The sequence below is a fragment of the Sebastes fasciatus genome, chromosome 2 (assembly GCF_043250625.1).
Source record: "Sebastes fasciatus isolate fSebFas1 chromosome 2, fSebFas1.pri, whole genome shotgun sequence".
NCBI lineage: Eukaryota > Metazoa > Chordata > Actinopteri > Perciformes > Sebastidae > Sebastes > Sebastes fasciatus.
In genome coordinates this window covers 25334718-25353149 of record NC_133796.1, presented here as the reverse complement: position 1 = coordinate 25353149, position 18432 = coordinate 25334718, and the positions used below count along the sequence as shown (strand labels likewise).

The window sequence follows — 18432 nt, the reverse complement described above, 5'->3', positions numbered from 1 at the left end:
AGGACACATAGAAGCAGCCTTTAGTTGTTTTTGATGCCTTGGTGGCCTCTGACCTATAAAATCACTGTCTATGTTTGCAAATACATACACACACATAGATACAAATGGCATGAGGCAGGCAAAGCAGGATGGACCTGGGGACAAGTTTCCGCCTGGACGCCCTCATATGCGAGCCAGTCCTGCCCTGCTCTGCCCACAGGCCTTTCCAGACTGGCCAGTCGAGTGAGCGACCTACCCTGACTCTAACACTGTGTGGCAGGGGGACCTAGAGACAGATGTTCCGTGCCACTGGCGTGATGCAGAAGAGGAGATGCTACCCCATGTGCACACAGTATATATGTGTCTATGAAGACAGAGAGAGAGACAGACAGAGAGAGAAACTGAATGGTTGGATGGCGATGATGTTGGGAGGAAGGAGGAGGAGCAGCAGTGGGTGGCTGGGTGGTGGTGGAGGTGGTGAGTGGGGGGGGGTAAAAGGAGAAATAAATCAAGTCAAAGCAATTTGTGGCAATGGCTGCTGCAGTGTCATTAGGAATCCCGTCACGCAGCAGCTCCTCTGAGCAGTCAGCAGACGCAGGTTGACAGCAGGCCAAAGAGGAATTTTAATTTTTCCCCCTGTCTCACAGCTCCCACCTCACATACATCTCCTGGTCCACCCTGACTGCCAATATAGTAGCCATCAAATTCATCCTCAACACTGCTGGCTCCTCCTGGATTAAAGCCCTTTTCAATACCATCATAATACACGATCGCTGCAAATCCTCATGCAAAAATATGGTTAAATTCCCTTGTACTTTTATGAAAGTTCACTTAAAATAGGGTTGTAAATTACAAGTTTCATCCTGATACAATATTATATTGACTCTTTGGACTAAGATATAATTTGCTGATATCACAAAGTCTGCCACGATATGATTTTGATTTGATTCAATTCAGGGGCCTGCGATCAATATGAGACAATATCATATGCCCATTTAACACAATCAGTTACATTTATATCAGCTCACAAAAAGCAACTAAAATATGAATTGACATCTTTAATACTGGGCTCTTCCAGGTATTTAAATGAGAAACAAGTTAATAAAAAGAGTAAATAGAAAGTGTATTGATATTTTCACAATGCATCGATGATATTGGATCGTTGATCACTGAATCGATATATTGATCTGGATCAATGTAGTGTTACACCCCTAACTCAAGAGTGACAAATCAAGCCAGAGATAACTCATCTTGTTTACAGAAGCTTCTGATCAGTAATTCTCAAAATATTAGAAACAATTCTTTCATCGTTTTATTTAACAAAGCTTTAAAGTTAAGGTCCAGATTGATTATCTACTATATTAACTAGTTATTAACATCAACATTTTTGAAGATCAACTTGCCTGCATACAGAAATGCAACCCTGTTTCCCTGTATAAACATGGCACAGAGCCGTCGTTATCAGGTGATGTAGCTGACAGTTTTTATATTCTCACATTGCCTCATTTACTTAAGTGTGCATAATGATTCCCAACATGATTTCTCACATGGTAAACACGTGTGAAGTTGCACTTCTCAGATGTGAAGTGTAAAAGATGACATACTGCACTACATCCATGTCACAGAGATGTGGCGAAGAAACCAACTGAAGACGGCAAGTTTTTCCATTTGAGAAAAAGCCAAAGCTGCAATGACTGCGGGTGACAGAAGTGTTGTTACAACCACAACGAGTAGAATAGAATAAACTGTCCTTTAACAAAAAGTAATCTCATACAAATAACTAAAATGAATGCACAATATGATTAAGGTGAAATAACTCGATTAACGTTACAGTTGACATTACATGGTGCATTTCACCTTTTAAAAAAATCAGTTATATGTGCTAGAGATAGCATCTCTTATAAAAGCAGCGTACCGGGCTGCAGAGGAATAAAGATCCAATATGGATGTGTGTCAAACACAGAAACAACAGGTCCAAATCAGCGTTATGAGTGGATCAGCAGCACAAACTGAGAATGTGGTAATAACGCTGCCCGAGCAGAGCCGGGCAGAGTAATGCACAACATTTCTCCTCTCAGCTGCCACTTTAATGAGCAGACAAAATGGCCACCGTTGAATAATTAATATGCGGGTCCATTAACAAGGCATTAGAATGCATTCTATCTCTTATTGATTTTCTCCTGTCTTTTTTTTTTTTTTTTTTCTTAGTTGAAAACTTTTACTCCATCCGTAGACCACTCTGCGTCCAGCGCTGGCGAGAGTGAAATATGGCTGCTGCTGTTTAAATGTCAGCTTTGTAATTACACATGGAGCCACGAGCCGGGCAATCCCACAGCCGGAGGGCCTCTGATTTATGGTCAGGCACTGATGGCAACAGCACAGACACATACAGACTAACCGCATTCACACACAGAAACATCTTCTATCACCTCACACATACACGCAACCTCAACTCAGATTACGCCCCTATTTATTTACTGTATACAGTTTATCCGTTTAGTTAATGCTTTCATGTATTAACAGAGAACACAACAGAGCGTACAAATGATCTAATACTTATTATAAATTCATTTGTTTGTTTGTTGCTTACCATTAAATTCCCGGCTCTTAAGAGACTCTCAAAGTTTAAAGCAATGCTTATTTCATCTGTAGCTAAATCTGTGTTACTTAAGTATCAGGTTTCCTAAGGCATGAGGTTCATACTGTAGGAATGTTTGGCAAAAATCCCATGAATTTAAGGGTTGAAAACTACAAATTACTTAAAATGTTCTGGTGTCACAATTATGCATATAATGTTATTATTTAAAAAAAATGTTTTCTCTAAAAATCTTGTTATGTATTTTTTTGTAACTGGGATTTTTGAATACTGTGCTGACTAATTTGTGTATGGTAAGTCGCTGACACTGCTGTAACAACAAAATAATAATATTATCTTTTGCATCTAAAAGTTTTTAGAAAAAAGCTAATTATTGGCAAAAACAAGTTTTTTCCCCTTTTACCGTCAATACTATATTCTGAAAAGTTTAAAGCAATGCTTAATTCATATGTAGCTGTGTTACTTTAGTATTGGGTCTTTTAACGCCTCGTGTCCACACAGTTTTGCTTTGTTTTGTGTCCGTAAATCAGTATAGTATTCAGATTATGCCCCCTAGTGTGGATATGGATATGCATCTCTTTACAGATGGACAGAAACACCAATGCCGATATGGGAGAGAAGTTACTACATAGAGTTACTGTCTGTTTTTCGCCGTCACATTTTATAACGTTACATTTTTCCTAAGTGAAAAGTTCGACAGCATATTTAACTGCTTGGAGCGCTAGTTGTTAGTAACGTCTGGGACGTTAGAGTTTGAAAAATAGGGGGAGGAAGCTGCCCTTTTGGTAAAGACTAAAAGGAGGAAAGCTGCCCTTTTAGTAAAAACTGAGGGGAGGAAGCTGCCCTTTTGGTAAAGACTAAAAGGAGGAAAGCTGCCCTTTTAGTGAAAACTAGGGGGAGGAAGCTGCCCTTTTGGTAAAGACTAAAAGGAGGAAAGCTGCCCTTTTAGTAAAAACTGAGGGGAGGAAGCTGCCCTTTTGGTAAAGACTAAAAGGAGGAAAGCTGCCCTTTTAGTGAAAACTAGGGGGAGGAAGCTGCCCTTTTGGTAAAGACTAAAAGGAGGAAAGCTGCCCTTTTAGTGAAAACTGAGGGGAGGAAGCTGCCCTTTTAGTAACGAAAACTGAAAAGGAGGAAAGCTGCCCTTTTAGTAAAAACTGAGGGGAGGAAGCTGCCCTTTTGGTAAAGACTAAAAAGAGGAAAGCTGCCCTTTTAGTGAAAACTAGGGGGAGGAAGCTGCCCTTTTGGTAAAGACTGAAAGGAGGAAAGCTGCCCTTTTAGTGAAAACTGAGGGGAGGAAGCTGCCCTTTTAGTAACGAAAACTGAAAAGGAGGAAAGCTGCCCTTTTAGTAACGAAAACTGGAAGGAGGAAAGCTGCCCTTTTAGTAGCGTGTTGAAAACTGAAAGGAGGAAAGCTGCCCTTTTAGTAGCGCAAAGCTTAAAACTTTCCTGTTTGCGGGTGCCTTTTATTCTGACACTGCACTATAACTTTTACTCTTTTGAGTTTTATGCAATTTTAGCTTCTATCCTAGCTTTTATTTTTACCTTGTTTTTATTTTCTAATCCTTAATGTTTTAATGTTTTTAATTATTTCTTAATGTTCTTTTGCATTTTGTCGCAATGTTCTTGAATGTTTCTGTAAAGCACTTTGAATTGCCCTGTTGTTGAAATGTGCTATACAAATAAAGCTGCCTTGCCTTAACTAACATTGGTAGCAGGTTCTGGTTCATCATGGTTTATGTCTTTTAATAAAATGGCTCACAAAACTGCTAAATATAACGTTGAACATTTCACTTAGAAAAAAAATGTAAAAAGTAGAGCTGTATTACTTCATCAATCAGTTTGTTAATTCTTTAATTAGTATGTTACTTTACCTCTTGTTGCACACTGTCCATTATTATTGGACAAAACAAGCAACACGAACAAGTCAGCTTTGACTTTATTATCACTATTTTCTGACATTTTACAGATTAAACGATTAATCGATAAATCTAAAAGTGATAATAGAGAGTGAAAATGATGGTGCCCTACACACCTTTATCTTTGCCACTGCATTGATTCAGAAAACTGATAAGAGCGTCACTCCTCTTAGACTTGTATGAAGTGTAACCTCGCCCCCCCTCACTCCTCCTCCCAGTACTTTTTGCTTAGCGGTCTAACACACTCTAGTGGCATGTGGGACACCCTGGTTCAATACACCCTCAATACACGCTCTCCGCCCATCAGTCAGATTCTAGGCACAGATACCTGCTGGGAAAACCAATCTATATCTGGACGAATGGAGGAGGAGAGGCGAGGCCAGATCAATGTACAGATATTGATACACGCAGCCATGCGAGGAGACTACACTCCTTCTGAACTCATTCTCTCTCTCTCGCTGAAAAGATTAGGAATCGAGATGAACTGCTGAGTAAGGTGTGTGTGTGGATGACAAAAGAGACACTGTAACACAGTGGCAGATACTACAGATAGAGCAGTGAGAAAGAGGGAGAGATGAAGGAGGGAGTGGAGATACGTAGTGGAGACACAGATTACCACCACAGAGCTCAGTAATGGTGTGAGGGGAGCACGTCAATAATAAATACCTCCCATTACACCACGGTGGACTGCTGCAGCCGGCTGTACAGCACGACACCTGCTGACTCCCTGATCTACCTCAAATTACACTGATGCTCTCACACTGAGCTTCTGTGGACGACAACACACACCGACTGCATCAGACACAGAGATATACAGCACAGCTAGGAACACAGAATCATACTCGCGGCTGCAGAGCTGAATTCATTTTCCAGCACAGTACAGAGGTTGAGCGTCAGGGTTTGATCCCTTCTGACGACTCCCTGTTGGGCTCTGGATTTTTTTAAGGCCCTCTCCCCCCCCCCCTCTCTTCAAAGAGACGAGGCTTGACATCCAGGTGTTTTATAGTATTTGTGGCTCTGATCATCCATCAAGCCGATCGATCACTCTCCCAGCAGCTTTTATTAATGATCTTGTCAGCCAGCCCGCTCTCGGGTGCAGCCGCTTGTCCAGGATGATAGATCATTAGCTAGTCTGCCTGCTATTTATTCTCTCATGACCTTGTCTCTCTCCATTGTTGAGTGGGCCGAGTTATGAGAGCTAGGACATGATAATTCACTATTGATTCTGTATTTTTTTTTTCTTATTCTAAAAAAGTTTTTTAAGCTGTGTTCAAGTGCAAAGACACAGACAGTGGTGGAACAAGTAATAAAATCATTTATTTAAAGGGGACATGTCATGCTCATTTTCAGGTTCACACTTATATTTTGGGTTTCTACTAGAACATGTTTACATGCTCACAAAACACATTAGTTTTCTCATATACTGTCTGAATATACCTTTATTCACCCTCTGTCTGAAACGCTCTGTTTTAACGCCTTTCTCTTTAAGCCCAACTCCAAAAAAAGCAGAGTCTTCTTTGATTTACTTGAGAAAAAAAAAATATTGCGCACCTTTGCAAAGGTAGTTCTCAAGCTGTGGGCGGTATTAACACTTGACATAGGAAGGGAAGCCAAATCTGAATGGCTTGTTGAAGCACGTTGATAATTTTACTTAAGCAAAAGTCATTATGCAGAAGGGTCCCCTTTAGCAACACATTCTCATTCCTCTCACAACTCGTCAAATACCGCCGCTTGGTCAGTGCCCCTCGGCATCAGAGACCGATGCACTCGGTAACCCTCTTATGTTACTTTTGGACGGACCAGGGACGGCGTGTCAATATACGCTTGTTACATGCATAGCGTCCTTTCAAAATAAACTTCTGTTTTTACAGGAAGTTAGGTTTATGCAACAAAACCACAATACCGACGAGCCATAGTTTGTTTTAAGTCAATGTTACTCTTAGTTTCACCGGGGACATGAACAGCGGTCTCCTGGTTGAAAATCTTGTGTTTGTTTGACACATCCACCACCTCTCATGCCCGCCCTTATCATACTGTCATGCTATTTATACTACGTCACTTGCTCCAACCATCGAATAACGCTGCGGGTGGGTTAACATAAGAGTTAGTTGAAAGCCTGGTTCGTCGATAAAGGGTGCCTCCGTGCGCCGGTTTCCGATGCCGAGGGATGCTGCCCAATCAGCGGTTTTTGACGAGATGGGAGTGAGACCGAGTTGCCTTTAGTTTTATATTTATGTATCTTTGGATCATTATAACTGATGTATTAATATCTAAGCTGTATTTTGATGTCGTAGATGGTTGAGGTGGAGCTAATTCTTACTACTTCATATACTGTTGGGTAGTTTAATCTATAACACTGTGCATCATATGTAATAAGGAGATCATATGTTTTCTATGTAAAATCTTAATCTGAAAAGGAACTGCCAGATTAATGTAGTGGATTAAAAAGGACAATATCTCCCTCTGAAATGTAATAGTGTATAAGTACTGTATAATGTAGCATAAAATGGAAATACTCAAGTGAAGTACCTTAAAGTTGTACTTAAAAGGTGTAAATACGAGATTGGGAGCATTTCTATTGCCTCCTCATGGCTCTCAACATGGCAACAACTAAACTAACAGCGCTAACAGTGTAAACAAAGACAACAGTGCTGACAGAGCTAACAGTGTTAACCTGAGGGGGAACCGGAGGGTGGGTGCTACATTTCTGCGATGACTCCGTTGGTCAGGACGGCGTTATCAGGTGTAACCGTTGTACGAGCGCAGTGCTGAGTAAACTCACATGCACTAAAAGGCACGCGTAACCACTTATCCTATTCAGGATCGCGGGGGGCTTGACCCAATCCCATCTGACATTGGGCAAAGGCGGGGTTCACCCTAGGTTGCCAGACTATCACAGGGCTGTCACATAGAGACAGACAACCATTCACGCTCACATTCACAACAATCCAGTCAACAATTAACTTTACCTTCATTTCTTTGGACTGTGGGAGGAAGCGGAGGAAGGAGAACCCGTCAAAAACCCACGCTAACACGGGGAGAACATGCAAACTCCACTAACCACTGCACCTGCAGTACAGTAATTGTGTAAACTGAGTAAAACTGCACTTAGTCACTTTACACCACTCGACGCAGAAGTGGTGCAGCAGAGTAAATAAGCAGGATAGCTCGATTTGTCCTCGCCTTCATTTAAAAAACATGTTTTGGAACTTCACAGAAAATGAGACAAACATAATTAATAGATAGCAGTGAGGGACATGCAGGAAAAGAAAGAGAAAAAAGAGAGTGAGAGTGAGAGAAAGCGAGAAAAAGGTCAACAGAGAAAAAGGCAAAGAGAAAACAGAGAGCGAGTCAGCGGGAGTTTCACAGGAACGAAGCCCGAGGCTGAGCCACTGAGGTGTAAGTAGCTTTAGAATAAACATGAGCTCCATGTAAACAACAACCTGCCACTACAAGCATCGGTTACGCACCCACACAGACCTGGTGGGGTTCTGGATTCACTGATGTGTGTTTGTATGTGTGTGTACTGTATACTCAGGGTGTCCCTGGGGCTGGAGAGCCTAGCCTGTCATCCTCCCATCACTCCTCTCTCTACCCACTTACATCCATAAAGCCTGTCATGTTGATCAAGTAGCTACAGGCCCCAAGCCTTTTGTGATTGTTACATGTGAATGTTTGACTGTATAATTTGTAGCCTGATTTTCTATTTGTGACTGCAATGTACAACAGGGCAGCAGTGTATAAGTACCCTGCTACCAATTCAGAGGCCACTGTGTTTCTTTGGCTCATTACTTCAGTCTGACCTGTTTATTATGCGGTCGGTGTTCAAAGAGAAGAGGGAGGAACGTCTTTCTCCTCCAGAATCATTCATGATGGACGGCTTTCATGTTCACAGCAGAGTGACGGGCAGACTGAGACCTCTGTGGAGACAGAGTGACAGAGGATGAGCTTCAAAGTTACTTACTGTATGCACAAATCCAGATGCAAATGCTCAGAGTACAGAGAGATAAGATAAGATAAAATACAACTTTATTAATCCAGGAGGAAATTCTTGATGCCAGAGATTGCTCAAAATTATAACAAGTTCAAGTGTATAAAATAAAAAGTACTATTTCTAGCACCAGAAGAGAGCACATTACTGTACTGAGGACATACATACATTGGCTGCATTGTGATGTTTAAACAATACGTCAGTATCCATATAGTAACCTAGGGGTGCTTTCACAAGCCATAGTCCGCTTGGTGAGTCCGAATCAGAGTGAAATTGATTGGTTTGCTTTGTATTTAGTCTGGTTCGGTTTCACAAGTGCACAGATTAAAGCGGACCAAATAAACAAAATAATTAGCTGAGGGGTGTGTACGAAGGAGCGAATATATCTATTTTGTCTCGAGAGCTGCCACTTCTATGCAAGGAATCACGTACTTTGATATATTGCTGTCAACGTTTTTTGTTCACTTATTCAGCACTGATCTACTGTGCGCATAAATCCCTTTTTTGGCTGGACCCTAGGGCCAGCCTGGCAAAAGCAAGTCTGTCACTGAGTTACTGACTGAGTGATGAAGTTACACGATTGGTCGGCCGAGTGTTGGAGTTTCCTCATTGGCCGTAGCTCTTTCAAAATGAAAAGGCGGGGAACAGTCAACAACTTTGTGCAAATGAACCCGTCTAGCGCTTGTTTAGACGGAATAACAGAAAGTTTACGAGCAGGCTGCCATGTTGTTCCCGTTTGAAACAGCAAGCAGAAAACCAGGGACCAATCAGGTGCATTCAACGATAGGGTATGTAACCGCTTGAACGCCCAGTTGAGTGGAGCAGTGTGTCCACTAGTGTCCTCGCTGGACCTGGTGGACATGCACCGCTGTATTTGAAATTAAAAACAGACCACTGACTATCTGTATAACAGCCATATACTCGGTTTTAGCCAATTCTTGTTCTCCAGGTAATCTCGAATGACTTTATAAACGTCACTACTTTTGTGGACTTTATTCATCTATCCTGTTTGTTCTCTTTGGCCCAGATGTCACGCAAACATCGGACCACTACAGGAATCCAGGTCAGTCCTCTCCTACTCATGTTGACCTGTCGTTTACCTGTGTTTACCTGTGTTCAACAGAGTTACATTGAAACGGGCTAAATGTTGGCTTGTGAAAGCACCCTAAGACTCTCGGTCGGCTAACCGGGTTTTCCAGAGTCTGTCTATGCCTCTAAACTTGGAATTGTTCACTACTTGGTATTGAAATAATCCGATTGGATGAGAAGATTGATACCACTCTCATCTACTGTAACTCTTAGTAAGTAGGCAAATGAGACTATTCCCTAAAATGTCATACTATTTCAGCATTATCACTCCTGGGTGTGGTCAGAGGAGTTCTGTTGCACACCCAACAGTGATGTCACCATGTACTGACACCCTGGAGGTTAAACCACTGGAGATCAGCTGTTGCTCTTTAATTGCTTTTATTCTGAAGTACTTTGTAACTTTTATTCAGAAAATATGGATATGGATATAGATCATACCTGTCCTTGTGTACTTTGTTCTGTTTGTAACAACCTAATTGACTGCCCATATGGTCTCTGTCAGCCCTGAGACAAAGTTGCACACCGTCGAGCTTTTCTGTCTGCCTTCAACCAGGTGTATGCTGGGATACCACTCTAAAAAGCGAGTGGAGAAAATGAATCAATGATTGAATGAGCTGGCATTCAATCAGTGTGCTCGATGCAATACAAAATCTCACTTTGAAATGTAATACTGTTTCAATCCTCTGTTAGCTTGTGACGCCAGCTGGCTCCTGTTATAACCTAATGTGTCCGTCGTCTCAACAGGAAGCTAAACTAGTCTTGAAAAGTAAATAAATATCATCGTGCAGGCAGGCTTACATTAAAAGTGAAACTGTGACAAAGTAAAAAGACACCAAAACAAGATGACAATATAAAGTCCCCCCCGTCATCTTTTTTATAACATCACCTGCTTCTTTTAAACCTTTGCCATTCAATCCAATCTCTCCATGTGTCTCCAACACATAAACAACCTCACCGGTGTCCCCCATAACCCACCCTCCAGGACCCTGGGGCCCAATAAGCAGCCATCTGCAGACAACCTCTTCCACCATGCTCCAGCAAACACAGGCAGGGAGTGTTTGAATGTGTGTGTGTGTTTGAGAGAGGGAGGTGGATGTAGTTCAAGGGCACGAGTACTCCATCAAGCTCGAGTCCGGGGAATATCCACCAGCTTCGTGCACCAGGGAGGTAAAGGAACCTGTCCTGAGTGCCCCCCTAAACACACGCATACACCTACAGTAGAGTCTATCTATTACTGCACACCAGCTCTACACTCTTCAGTTTTCAGTTTGACCCTAGCTGCAGCCTCGGCGTGGCAGCTCCAGCCCTCCCGCCCGTGGCCCTGGCCGACTCCCAGGTCTGGCGTGGGTGGTTGGGTAGGGCGGCGGGGGGATTTGGGGGCACTGAAGCTGTCCTCTGGTGCTCCTGCAGCCCTGCCTGCTCATCCATCCTAGCCTGCCAGCCCACAGATCGATAGCTCTGCTCTCTTAATCAGGTCTCTGGTGACTGTGGGCGGACAAGTGCGTGTATGTGTGTGTGGACAGGAGGTTGTATCGGCTGGGGGTTGCACTTGTGTTTCTTTCCATCTTCAATTCTCTGGCTGTTCATCACGACTGTTTATCTCAAACGAATTTTAGTGCCTTTTTTTCTCTCCAAATCCTTTGCATATCACTTGTTCAAAACCCCACGCTGACTTTCTTCATTCCTGTCTCTCTTCTATCAACTTTCTTGAGCCAGCTCTTGTTACAGCTCCGATCTCTCCGACAGTCCTGCTTCATATTTCTGCTCCTCTCTCTGTGCCTTTTTTTTCTTTCATCTCCTCGCACACTCTCTGCCTATTCTGGCAACACGCCAGGGCTCATTCAAAAGGAGTCTTCACAGTCAAGTTGGTCCCGGTGCCACCGCAATCTGTTTTGACTTGTGATGAAGACAGAAGAGGTGAAGTATTGGAGGAACGGTGATGAGAAAGGATGAGAGGTGAGAAGAGCGAGCGGAGCGAGAGGGTTAGTCAGATGGAGTGCGGGGCATCCAGCTGTGGTGTTGTGCCTTGCTGGAGAATCCGCCTTCAGGCTCTCATCACACCTGTGTAACCACAGCTGCACAGACACACACACACATGCACAGAGAAAACGAGTGTGACAACACTGTGATTTATGAAAAAGTAGCAAACCAAAATAACTCCAAAACACTTTTTCATTTTACAAAACTTTTTAATTTTCAGATGTTTTTTTCAAGTGCACCAGTGTGTGTGTACAACGCTAAGGAGCTCACGTTAACAGTGTTCTCATTAGTCATTAATTTATTATGTCTCCTGTTCTACCACCACATTGGCTTTTATTTGGTTACTGCAGGTGTAATTATACATCATGATTCTGATCACCCCGCTAATACGAAATTTGTCTTTTTGTATTCTCAGATCACCTTTTTCACCAATAATACATCAGAATATCCCAATAACAGTACTGAAAGCACTCTTCACCAATAGGTACCGCTGTGTTTAGGCATTTTTTTTGGATGCGCCGATCCGATAGTCCTTATTGATATTGATATTGATCCGATACTAACCAAAATCACTGGATCGGATATAGGGGGAGAAAAAAAGTAGAATCCGATACGAACCATTATCCTAAACTATCTGTCAACAGCTGTCATTGATGTATAGAGCGTGGAGTTATATCCAGTATTTTACACTGGAATAATAATTCCTTTGTTATTCTAAACACTTTTTATTGCACAAAGTTGCACTTTAAATTTAATTTTGAACGTTTGAATGGTGCTGACTAATCAAAAATGCTGTGGAGTGTGGAAAAGCTTAAATAAAAAGAAGCAGCAGTATTGCACAAGTGAGTCATGTTGTGGTTTATGTATTTCTTCCTTAAGGGGAGCAGCATATTTCTTTCACAGTTTGAGCATAATGCTTTTTAAATAGCTAGGTTAAGCAAAGTGCATCCACACAAATGTATTATTAACAGTTTAGTTGGTTAAAGGTGCAGTGTGTAGGATCTGGCGCCATCTAGCGGTGAGGTTGTAGATTGCAACCAACTGAAACTTCTCCTGTGTGCCAGGTATCAGTATCGGATATGAAAAAGTTCATGGTACGTGCAATTATTCATCAAAGTAGACAAAACTATCTGTTCCCATCTCAGTAAGGCAGACTGTGGTTCCCACAGCTTTTCCAGGTACGGAAATTTCATAAACAGGAATATTGTCTTTGAAGTAACTCACATGTTTAGCCCCAGTTCCATACTACATACTAATTGTATAAAGTATGTACTATAGATTTAAGTGGCAGTAGGCAGTATATTTTTGGCATCATTGGGCAAAACTTCCATAATAACCATTCAGCATGTTGTAATTCAAGTGTTCTCAGAGAAAACTAGACCTCTGCACCTCCTCATGGCTCTATTTACAGGCTTTAAAAAATCTAGCTTGTGACGGGAGATTTTAGCCAATCACAGGTCATTTCAGAGAGAGAGCGTTCCTATTGGCTGTGCTCCGGCTGGTGGGCGGTGCTTGGTATTTCCTCAACTGATCTCAACATGGCTGCCGGGTCACAAACATTCTCATTTTACAGCTAAACAGTACACTACAAGATGTTTCTGAAAACATTTGAGGCGAGAAATAGGCATTACAGTAACAGAATATTGATTCATATTTGATCAGCGCTGCCGAGTTTGACCATTTGATCAGAGTTTGTGAGTGTTTGACAGCCGGCTCTCATAGACGGCAGCAGGCTGGCAGTCTCCAGATCAGCTCTGATTGGTTGTTTTCCTCCAGCCTGAGTAAACTTTCAGATGCCGTTAGGAGCACCGGAGGAGACAGAGGCACATGATTTTTTTTCAGTTTACCTGTCTCATGCACTACTGTCAGGATACAGTGACCGTTTTATGAAATTAACTTTTGTTTTTAAATCATATTTGCTCCAATTCTACCCACGGCAGCTTACATCTTTTTAGTACACTGTTTTGCAGTTAGTATACAGGAAATCAACAAACTGTACTGATAGCATTTGACTGTGTCAAATTAACTTCACAAACAGAAAGCAAATTGCAAAAATTGTATACTTAATTTTTGTTTTCCAAGAACTGTCTCACAACTATCTGCATTTCCTTTCTGCATTACATTGTGGGATAGTAGTTTCCATTAAGAGCACACTCAACAAATCAAACCCTTTTAGCCTGCATACTGAGTATTCTGAGCATACTTTCTTTTGCCATGTTTCCAATGTGAACTTACTACAGTACATACTCTAAACCTGCTCAGTATGTAGTACAGTATGTATAGTGGAACTGGGACACCAGTACAATTGCAAACCCTACAAAAGTGGGTCAAATTAGGTTGCATACCAATTAACAGCACTTGACAACGTCTTGGATATTATATATATCTGTCACATCCATGTTGGTTAGTGTAAATCTTAACCACTATTTTTGATGCCACATCGGACTTTTTCTCACACATCTTGTGTCTCCTTGGTGAAGTTTCATATTGCCTCAAAAATTACATATCAAAGTGATGATTTGGAGACCTCTCCTGCACAGTAACTGATAAACAATGCTTGGCATAATTGCCGATCAATATTATAGAATTACCTTCGTAGCAGTGTTCATAGTTGTGATTAAGTTACCTCAGAGGTTAAGTCCTTTTCCCTGAAGTGTTTTTTCATTACTTTGTATTTCCTCTGTAAACATTTCTGTGATGTTTGTCTGATCTAAAGAGCAGATGGGGACAGCTGGGAAGTGGCGTACATCTGCGGTTCTTCCAGGAACCTGTATGTTGTCAACGAGACGGTCCAGTCATGGGAAGAAGTGTCGCAGGAGGTCCTTCTTGTTGACCTTGCCCATCTGATTCCTTGGCATCTCCTCCACCAGCAGCAGGCCTGTGGGGATGGTGTAGGACGCCATGTGCTCCCTGCAATAAACACTGATGTTAATACACCGAAGACTGTTTACTGCAGAGAGGAAGATAAACACAGACAGGCATGCACACAACACTGATCAATGTGCACACATGGATGGGAATATGCACACGCGCACATGCGACGACAAAGAAAAACAACAACAACAGAAAACAATTGCAAAACAAAGGCTAGCCCTGTGGCAGAGTAGTCGAGATAAGAAAAGAAATGTCCTTCATACACTCTGCAGCTCTCCTCCCTAATATCCCCAATTCGCCTTCCAGACACAGACAATTCCCTTCGTACAAAACAATATAATCACTGTGAGATGAAATAAAAAAAAACAACAAATAATAAAAAGAAAAACAGAAGGCTGGGATAATTAAAAGTGTTTTATTTTTTCGGGTTTGAGTGCACGGTTGTTACGTCAAGTCTTGAAGCCTGGAGCTTTTTCTATTATCTTCTAACCTAGTTTGTTTGTTTGTTTGTTTGTTTGTTTGTTTGTGTGTGTGTGTGTGTGTGTGTGTGTGTGTGTGTGTGTGTGTGTGTGTGTGTGTGTGTGTGTGTGTGTGTGTGTGTGTGTGTGTGTGTGCATGCTTGTGGTGCGAGTGAGCATAATGACTCATACTGCTGCCATCAAACACTCCTCTCAGCAGATGTCTCCGTCTCTCTGACTCAGTGAGTAAAGTGTGAGTGAGTATATGTGCATACATACACATCTCTGTAATGGGGCTCGCTCGTGTCACCAATTTCTCCGGGGCAGTGTGCGTTTGTTTGTGTGTGTGTGTGTTCAAGGCAGTGTGGGGTTTGCAGAGGGTGTGATAGAGATTCAGACTGACAGCTGAAGCCAGGGCACTGAAGAGTGAGCATCCATCTACTTGTTTATGTCTCATTTTATCTCCCTCTCTCTCTCCCCCCTACGCCCTGGCCTCAGCGGTGGGCTGTGTGCTGGCACTGCCTGTCCGCTGGCAGCACCCCTGGCTGCAAACACAGTGTGTGTAAGTGTGTGTGTGTGTGTGTGTGTGTGTGCAAGTGTGTGTTAACCTGGGTCACAAGCAGCAGTAGTAATCCACCATGCTGGACCAGCAGGCCACAGCAGTGGGATCTAAAACCCCCACACCATATGGGGCCCACAGCCGTGACACACACACACACACACATAAAATACACTTGTACAGAATTCAGAGATGTGAATAAATGATCGTGGTGGGTAGTAGAAAGACAGTGTAGAAGACAAAAACAGATGGTGGGAAAGTGACGAAAAAAGTGGACAAACAAAATAAACAAAATTCTTTGTAGAGGGTGAGTAAAAGAGAAGGAAAATAAAAAAAAGAAGAGGAGTGTGAACCTTGAGACCTCAAAAAAAGGGAGGATTTCAAAACCAAAGTGGGGGATCTGGGTGTCATCCCCCAGAAAGTTTAGTTTAGTTTCAGAGACTTTGTTTCCTGCATTTATGTGACTTTTAAAGACTGAAAATAACCAAATAATAAGTACACTGCAACAGTGTTATTTGTTAAATAGGCCTACTTTTGTATTTACTTTAAATTCTCAGGAAAGAAAACTGAATAATTCGCCCCTCTGACAGGAATCTCTGGAATAAATTTATATTCATCAATTTCATTCATTCATTTATTTATTGTCCCTGCTTCAGTATTTATTTCTCTTAGTACTCTCCATTTCTCTCTCTGTCACTCGCTCACTGAAGGCCTTTTCAGACACAATGCGACAACTGCGCTCTTATTTCCAATGGCTTGCACCGTACCACGACAACTTTGCTGTGATGAGAGGCGAGCGCAGCGCAAACCGCACCACGGTGACGCGAGCAGCTCTCCTCCGCCGGGAAAAGACACAGGTGTAGCTCTATTGCCGTCCGGGACGAAACAGTAGGACTTATACACGCTGTACAGTGCCAGAAACCGGTTGAGATAATGAAAAGGAAAAATAAGGTGTGAAAAATTGCCAGAAATGCGGGAGAATTGTGACCCCGGGAGGAAACCGGGAGAGGGCAATGAAAAACGGGAGTCTCCTGGGAAAATCTGGAGGGTTGGTAAGTTTGTTTGTGCTTTCAGTCACTCCAAAGCGAAGGGCTGCATGTCACCACCAACTGTCTGCGTTAGACAAAATAAACTCCACTGACATTTAGAAAGGGCAGGAAAAAAAACTGTTAACACGTAAGACAAAGCCCTCCATAACAATCATTTGTTCGCTTCCTCCACATCTTCCTCTTTTTCATCTCCTGTCTTTCCTTCAGCTCTCCTCATTAGTCCATCTCTGGCCTCTCTTTCTCTCACATCCCTTCCTATTGATCTGCGGACTTCAGGGCCGGTCACTGGGGACGTGTGTGCTGAACTGCAGAGTCTGCATTAGGAGCCTTCATTTGTTTACCACAAGACTGACAAAGAGCCGTGGAAATTGTCTTCTTGAATCAGCGTAATAAGATTTAACCAAGACAGGGTCAGCACACGCCTTTGTAGTAATATGGATATGGTGCTCTTTTTGTGTTTTGTTTTTGTGAATTCAGGACGGTGGATTGGTTGCAAGTTATTCAGGGCACAGTCTCCGCTGGTGGTACGGGCTGGAGGCCACCTGCTGCCGCAAAGTTTACAAAACTGTGAGAAAGGATTTTACAAAGTTATTTTATAAACTCTACTTCTACCAGAAATGCTGCAAAAGTTGAGCCAGGTTCAACTTTTTTGCTGGGCGACTCGTCATCTTTTTGCCGGAAATGAATAAAGGGGTTGTGATTCTTCATGCAGTGCTGTTGTCTATCTGAGCCCAACCTTAGACTGAAGAATGCAGATTTGTACCCCTGTGTTTGCCAGCATCTTCCCCACTTTAAGGCCTGTGAGTAAAGAAAACTGGAGCACCTACTAATCCTGTAGCCTCCACAGAGGAATAAAAGTATAAGACTCAAATTTGTCTGGAGCTGAAAGTCACAGTACCTTGCCCAGGTCTTCAGCTCTGGCAGGGTCATACTCTGCCCGTTCTTCAGCTGCACCACTGCAGTGACTTTCTGACCCCATGTGGCATCTGGGGCCCCGATCACAGCCACATCTGCAAGGTTAAAAATGACAAAAGGCAGACATGTTGTTAAGTTTCAACTGCTCCAATTCTATCATCATGCAGTGCAGTGCTTAAGTATTAGGACACTGTGTTGGCTCTGTACCTCAGCACATTGGTTTTAAAACAGAACAATAACTGAAGTTAGGTGCTGACTCTTATCTTTAAGTAGAGGGTGTTTACTAGGGGTGGGGGAAAAAAAATTTATACAGCATGGTAGCTTGATATTTTGTGTGGCAATATTGTATCGATACACGGACGTCAAGTATCAATCTTTTATTAACTAAACTATTAACCTCTTAACAATCCGACGTACGCTATTCTGTCTTCCAGAGGTTGTTGTGGACTCAGTCTTCAAGCTAGAGTGAAGATACTGATATCATATGAAACTAGAAAACCTAAGGAATCGATCAAAAATGTCATGTTAGCTTGGAGAGAACACTAAATAACGCTAAGTTACACTAAATTTTGGCAAGGAAAAACTGACATGACCGTATTCAATGGGGTCCCTTGACCTCTGAGCTCAAGATATGTGAATGAAAACTCTGAGATGAACAGAGTGAAAACTGTGTCTTATTAGATAAAATAGACGTTGACAAACTCCATAATTTGCAGTTGAAAAAAGGTAATACATCGCAATATTTCGCAATCTATCTCATCGCAATACTCAGCATATCTGAAAATGTTTAAAATTATAATAAAATTGGATCGTGACTTTAGTATCCTGATAATATCGTATCGTGGAGCCTCTGGTGATTCCCACCACCAGTGTTTACATGCATATCAGATGAACAGTGTAGGGATTGTAGTCCACTTTCTAGATAGTCTATTCATAAATATTATATATTCATAATCACGATCAAGAACATTCCACTGTTTAGTCATGAAAAACTCTGTATTAAAAGGGCTACAAGTCCTCTAAGAC

The 18432-nt window shown here is 42.1% G+C and overlaps 1 protein-coding gene across 2 annotated transcripts in view; it reads right to left on the bottom strand.

The window, feature by feature from the left end:
* Window positions 1-14024: 14024 nt before the first annotated feature.
* acsf3 (acyl-CoA synthetase family member 3) overlaps window positions 14025-18432 on the bottom strand; it is a 39189-nt gene continuing 34781 nt past the window's right edge. For both annotated transcript variants that reach the window (XM_074615368.1, XM_074615378.1), the window contains exons 9-10: window positions 17390-17501; window positions 14025-14461 (exon numbers count right to left, since the gene is read on the bottom strand). In XM_074615368.1, coding sequence (XP_074471469.1) covers window positions 14347-14461; window positions 17390-17501 — 227 coding nt within the window. In that variant the 3' untranslated portion in view covers window positions 14025-14346. The remainder of the gene's footprint in view (window positions 14462-17389; window positions 17502-18432) is intronic.